Source organism: Sapajus apella, unplaced genomic scaffold (genome assembly GCF_009761245.1).
Source record: "Sapajus apella isolate SASKATOON/1434 unplaced genomic scaffold, GSC_monkey_1.0 scaffold144, whole genome shotgun sequence".
In the NCBI taxonomy this organism is placed as follows: Eukaryota; Metazoa; Chordata; class Mammalia; order Primates; family Cebidae; genus Sapajus; species Sapajus apella.
In genome coordinates, this window is record NW_022437084.1 from 1,467,664 (window position 1) to 1,473,663 (window position 6,000).

A 6,000-nucleotide genomic window follows, 5' to 3' on the forward strand; every position below is an offset into this window, starting at 1 on the left:
GGGAGGGAGAGAGCCTCGGGGAGGGGTGGGTGAGGGTGGAGAAGCTTCCGGACTCCTTGGGGTTAAAAGGGAATGTCCGGCCAGGGGTCCCTGGACAGAGGATACCAGCAGCGAACCACAGGCAGGGCAGAGGCACGCCTGGGTTCCCTCCCTCCTTCCTGTCGGCGACTCCCAGGTGAAGCGGCCTGCACCCCACCCGGGTGGGGGTGGATTGCGAGAGGATGGGTGGGGACCCCCGGGCCACGGGCAGGAGCCTGCTTGGAGCCTCGGTTTCTCTATCTGCGGGGCGCAGAAGTCCCCCCGCTGAGAGATTGAGAAAGAGGCTTCCACTGGCTCCGAGCCTCGGATCCCCACCCCGCGCGTGAAGGAGGAAACCGCGGGCGCGGCGTGGCTGCAGCCGGGGAAGCCGGGGCGCCGAGAGTGCTCCCCTCCGCACAGGGAGGACGGGAAGGTGCAGCGAGGGGCATCATTAGGGTAATTGCACTCGTTACCGCCGTTCCAGTCCGAGAATCTCCCGTCTGCCCGCCCCTGCAGGGCAAAAGGGTGCTGGCGGGCTGGGGTGTCTCAGGCTGGGCGCATGGGCACGGTGAGGTGCGGGGTCTCTAAGGGAGTATCTGTTTTAACCTAACCCCCAACACACACACCCCAGCAGATCTGGGCCATGAGACCCCGGCTCCTCCACCTCTCCGCCGCCTCTAGCGCCAGGACACTGGCGAAGCTGCTGCCGCTGCTGATGACACAATTCTGGGGTGAGGCGGGGGCCAGGGGGCGGCGAGAGGCGCGGGCGGGAGGAGAGTGCGCTCCCGTCACCAAGCCCCGCGCACCTCTCCTGCCCCGGGACCCCAGCACCCACTCAGCGCTCCGGGCAGGGCCCGCCCCCAAGTCAGCTGGGCCCTTCTTCTGGCTTGGCCCCTGGGGGTCCTGCCCTACTCAGGCCCCGTCCGATTTCTGCCACCCGGATCCTCGCTTTTTCCGTGGACTCCTCGCCGCGTTCTTTCTCCTTCTCCTTCTCGGCCCCTCCCTTTTACACGACCCTATTTTATCCGAAGTCTTGCCTTACCGCTTTTTGCCCTCTCCCTCGCTTTCTCTCTTTTGCTTTCTCTCTCTCTCTTTTTCTTTCTTCTTTCCTTCCTTCCTTCTCCCTTTCTTTCCTTCTTCCCTTCTTTCCTTCCTTTTCTATTTGAGAGAGGGTCGTGCTCTGTCGCCAAGGCTGGAGTAGAGTGGCCCAATCAGAGCTCACTGCAGCCTCGACCTCCTGGGCTCAAGCTATCCTCAGCCTCCGGCGTAGCTGGGACCACAGGCATGCACCACCACACCGGGCTTTTTTTTTTTTTTTTTTTTGAGACAGGGTCTACTCTGTCGCCCAGTCTGGAGTGCAGTGGCCCAATCTCCTGGGCTCAAGCGATCCTCCCACCTCAGCCTATCAGGTAGCTGTGACTACAGTCGCACGCCTTTGCAACCGGCTAGTGTGTGTGTGTGTGTGTGTTTGTAGACACTGGGTTTGCTATGTTGCCCAGGCTGGTCTTGAACTCCCGGGCTAAAGCAGTCCAACCGCTGCGGCTTCTCAAAGTACTGAGATTACAGGCGTAAACCACTGCGCCCCACCCTTATCCCCGATGTTCAATCCCGTTTTGTTATTCCCACCCCTTCTCCTCCCAGCACCCCGAGTTCCATCCCCGCTCCCTTACCTCCCCTCCGCGTTCCATCCCCGCCCCTCTGCGGACGGGCTGCGTTCTAGCCAGCTCTCCTGGCGCGCTGCGTTCAGCCCCTGCCCTCATTACTCCACGCCACCCTTTCCCAGCTCCCTTCCACTTTCACGCGCTTCTCCTCCCGTTCCCGTCGGTGCACGCGGAACCCCCAGCTGTTCCCTACCACCCTCGCGTTCTGGCTGTGAGCCTTGTCCAGAACACAGTCCAGTCCCACGGTCCACCTCCGACCCCAGCTCCAGCCCCTGCCCTCCATGCTCTGATCTCATCTTCTTTCTCCAGCCGCGGAGGCGGTGCTGCTCCCCCAAAACGACACGCGCTTGGACCCCGAAGCCTACGGCGCCCCATGCGCGCGCGGCTCGCAGCCCTGGCAGGTCTCGCTCTTCAACGGCCTCTCGTTCCACTGCGCGGGCGTTCTGGTGGACCAGAGTTGGGTGCTTACGGCCGCGCACTGCGGGAACAAGTAGGAGGAGATCCCTGAGGACGCCACGGGGGGCTGTGGAGGCGGCCTCCGGGGAGGAGCGGGCAGGGCCGGGGCGCTCGGAACTCCCACAGCTGGAGGCGCGGTCCCTCGTGTCCTTCCCGCAGAAGGGGTCATGGGCTTTGCGCTGTGGCCGCCAGGGGGCGGTGTGGTCCTTCTCGGCATTTCTGGGCCGGTCACTCCTGTGCCGCTGATCCGCCTGGAGCTCTAGGAGTAGTAGGTGGTGGCATCCAACAGATAGAAGTCAGGGTCCGGTGTGGTCAGGAATCTAGAACTAAGGGAAAAGGTTCACTTCGTGAGTCTCCATTGAAGGAGGAAGCGTTGGGTATTATCACAGAGAAAATGTGGAGGGATGGGCGCGGTGGCTCACTCCTGTAATCCCAGCACTTTGTGAGGCTGAGGCAGGTGGATCACCTGAGGTCAGGAGTTCAAGACCAGCCTCGCCAACATGGCGAAACCCCTTCTCAATTAAAAATACAAAAAACTTAGCTGGACGTGGTGGCGGGCGCCTGTAATCCCAGCTACTTTGAGAGGCTGAAGCAGGAGAATCGCTTGAACCAGGGAGGCAGAGGTTGCAGTGAGCCGAGATTGCGTCGTTGCCCTTCAGCCTGCGTGATGAGTGAAACTCTGTCTGAAAAAAGAAAACAGAAGGGAAAGGAAAAGAAAAGGAAAAATGTGGAGTAGACTTACCTAGGAGTCCAGGCCCCCAACCCTTCTCAAAATCCTGCAGATCTTCGAGCTCAAACACGTGATTCCTCCTGCCCATGTCCAGGAGCCCAAGTCCAAAGTCCCCTTCTCCCCCAAGCCTCTCTTCCCTCATACCCCTCCCATCTCTGGGTCCTACCCCAACCCTCACCCCACTGCCCATGCCCACCTTCCCAGTCCCTGTGAAGCGTTTGCCATCACATGGCTCTTCCTTCCCCCAGGCCGCTGTGGGCTCGAGTTGGGGATGACCACCTGCTGCTTCTTCAGGGCGAGCAGCTCCGCCGGACCACCCGCTCCGTCGTCCATCCCAAGTACCGCCAGGACTCAGGCCCCATCCTGCCAAGGCGATCGGATGAGCACGACCTCATGTTGCTGAAGCTGGCCAGGCCTGTAGTACCAGGACCCCGAGTCCGGGCCCTGCAGCTTCCCTACCGCTGTGCACAGCCCGGAGACCAGTGCCAGGTCGCTGGTTGGGCCACCACGGCCGCCCGGAGAGGCAAGAGCTGGGGCCCTGAGGCCGGAATCTCAGGAGGAGGGAGCTAGGGGCCTGAACTCCTGGATCTAAGGAAAGACGGGGTGGGTCTCACGGAGGAGGGGCTGAGGGCCTGGATGCCTGGGTCCGCGAGTCCGAGGGAGGAGGCGCTGGGGGCCTGAACCCTTGGGTCTGAGGGAGGAGGGGCTGGGGACCTGGACTCCTGGGCCTAAGTGGGGAGGGGCTGGGGCCTGGATTTTGAGTCTGAAGGAGGAGGGGCTGGGGGCTGGGATAGAAACAGTCTTGCATCTGGACTCCTGGCTCCCCAAGTACTGGGGGCTGGAGCCAGGGATGACTGGCGTATTCTCCCTTCAGTGAAGTACAACAAGGGCTTGAGCTGCTCCGGAGTCACTATCCTGAGCCCTAGCGAGTGTGAGGTCTTCTACCCCGGTGTGGTCACCAGTAACATGTTATGTGCAGGACTGGACCAGGGCCAGGACCCTTGCCAGGTAGGGCCTGAACAGGGAGCAGCTCTGACTCCTGGGAGGGAGGACGGGGAGGTTATGGGAAAACAGCAGACCCTGTCCCCGCTCCCAACTCCATTCCCACGCCCATCCTTGGCCCCAACTCTTCTCCAGTCCTACCTGCCTCCTCATCCCGATCCTCAATCCCATTTCCATCCTCTAGCCATTCCTAACCCTGCCCCATTCCCATCTCCAAGCCCATCCATCTCCTCACCTTCCGTGAGTTACAGTCCCAACCACAGTCTCACCGTGTCTCCATTCCCACCCCCAGCCCAGCCTCCATAACCCGAAGTCCCCCTCCGTTCCTCCCACCAGCCTCAGACATACCTAATTCCAACCCCACCCCAACCTCAACTTTATCCCAGCCAGCCCCTTCCTTCCCCACCACTGCCCCAGATCCCAAAGTGGCAGCTCTCACGGTGGCGTATTTATTTGATCTGTCCTTTCTGCCATCCTCAGAGTGACTCGGGAGGCCCCCTGGTCTGTGACGAGACCCTCCAAGGCATCCTCTCGTGGGGTGTTTACCCTTGCGGCTCTGCCCAGCATCCAGCTGTCTACACCCAGATCTGCAAATACACGTCTTGGATCAATAAAGTCATACGCTCCAACTGATCCAGATTGCCCAGACTCCATCGTCCATCCTCTTCCTCGCCCATCAGCTGAACTCTCCCCCTGCCTGCACTGCTCAAACCTCCGCCGCCGCCCATACCTCTTAACATCTCTCTTCTCGCGTGATTCCCCCCACCCACCCCCGCTCTCTGCCTGCACTGAAGTTGAAGTGCAGAAAAAGATGGCAAAGGTTTATTCCAGAGAAGCAAGGAAGCTGGTCATGGCCCAGTCTCTGAGAACAGTTATTGGGGTCACCCAACCTGGCTTCCTCTGCCTCTCCCTGCTGTGTGACCTTGGGCAAGCCAAGTGCCCTCTCTGAGCCTCGGTTTCCTCATCTGCAAAACGGGAACAATGATGCACCTACCTCTTAGACATGTTGTGAGGTGACTATGATATAACATGCATATGTAAATCTTCACGGTGATTATCACGTGAGGCTTAACACAGTGGGTGGTAAGCTCTGACTAAAGGTTACCTGTTGTCATGATCTGACCACATCCCCGTGAGAGCGTGTGTGACTCTTTGTCCAGGGAATAAGTGCACAAGGGTAGCCCCCAATTCCAACCCTCCAACCCCATCCTTTAGGGCAATGGAAGAATAAATTTTCCCCACCCTAGTCCCAAGTGCCAGGAACCACCTTTTACCCACTTCCTTCTCATCTCCCACTGTTTCCCACTTCTGGTTCCACCCAACTCCAGTTCCTCGTCTTGGCAGGAGCTAGGCTGGCTCTGAGTCATATAGTACCTTCTCTGCCTTCGTGGGGCCGCTGGAACTCAAGGGACCTCACCTCGCTTCCATCCCAGCCTCTAAGACCAGAGGGCCGAGGGGGTGGTGAAGAGTGGGGAGTTCTTGCCACCTCAATTGCTAAGTTTGTGCCAAGAAACCTCCCTCTGACATTTAGGGGAAAACCTTTGGTTTGTCTGCTATTAATTGGCTGTGAGATTTTTGTCCTGAAAACTTGCGGGGAGGAATTGTCTCTCCCCAAAACTGGGGGAAGGGAGGGGAGTTTATTCACAGAATCCAGGTAAAGCTAATGGAAGTTTGAGTGTCGGCCAGGCGCAGTGCTCATGCCTCTAATCCGAGCACTTCGGGAGGTCGAGGCAGGCAGATTACCTGAGATCAGGAGTTTGAGACCAGCCTGGCCAAAAGAGCAAAACTCTGTCTCTACTAAAAATACAAAAATTAGCTAGGCATGCTGGTGGTCACTTATAATCACAGCTACTCAGGAGGCTGAGGCAGGAGAATCACTTGAACCCAGGGGGCAGAAGTTGTAGTGACCTGAGATCATGACACTGCACTCTAGCCTGAACGAAAGAGCAAAACTCCATATCAAAAAAACCCAAAAAAAAAAAACCAAAAAAAGTTTGAGTGTCTTAGCTTATCCCGAACTTTGAAGCAGTAACATAAGCTAGCTGAATATAGGCACGACACAAATTTCCCACTAAGCACTGTTTTTTTTTGGTTTGTCCTTTCAGTCATCAATTTACAGAGCATCTATTACGT

At 58.3% G+C, this 6,000-nt stretch overlaps 1 protein-coding gene across 2 annotated transcripts; it reads left to right on the forward strand.

Annotated features, from left to right (window-relative positions):
• The first annotated feature begins 42 nt into the window (after positions 1 to 42).
• KLK10 (kallikrein related peptidase 10) lies at positions 43 to 4,994 on the forward strand. 2 transcript variants are annotated; one of them, XM_032264402.1, is made up of 6 exons: positions 43 to 175; positions 653 to 749; positions 1,989 to 2,169; positions 3,114 to 3,388; positions 3,740 to 3,873; positions 4,348 to 4,994. In XM_032264402.1, the coding sequence occupies exons 2-6, from the start codon at positions 662 to 664 to the stop codon at positions 4,498 to 4,500; spliced, it is 831 nt and encodes a 276-aa protein (XP_032120293.1). In that variant the 5' UTR covers positions 43 to 175; positions 653 to 661; the 3' UTR covers positions 4,501 to 4,994. The 2 variants fall into 2 exon arrangements, with proteins under 2 accessions (XP_032120293.1, XP_032120294.1); XM_032264403.1 differs by having other exon boundaries at positions 90 to 175; positions 650 to 749.
• Positions 4,995 to 6,000: the final 1,006 nt, after the last annotated feature.

Coding starts and splice junctions, on each gene's coding strand:
- KLK10 (XM_032264402.1), top strand. CDS start 662: ATGAGACCCCGGCTCCTCCACCTCTCCGCCGCCTCTAGCGCCAGGACA. Junction 3,389..3,739: donor CACCACGGCCGCCCGGAGAG/GCAAGAGCTGGG, acceptor TTCTCCCTTCAG/TGAAGTACAACAAGGGCTTG. Junction 3,874..4,347: donor AGGGCCAGGACCCTTGCCAG/GTAGGGCCTGAA, acceptor TGCCATCCTCAG/AGTGACTCGGGAGGCCCCCT.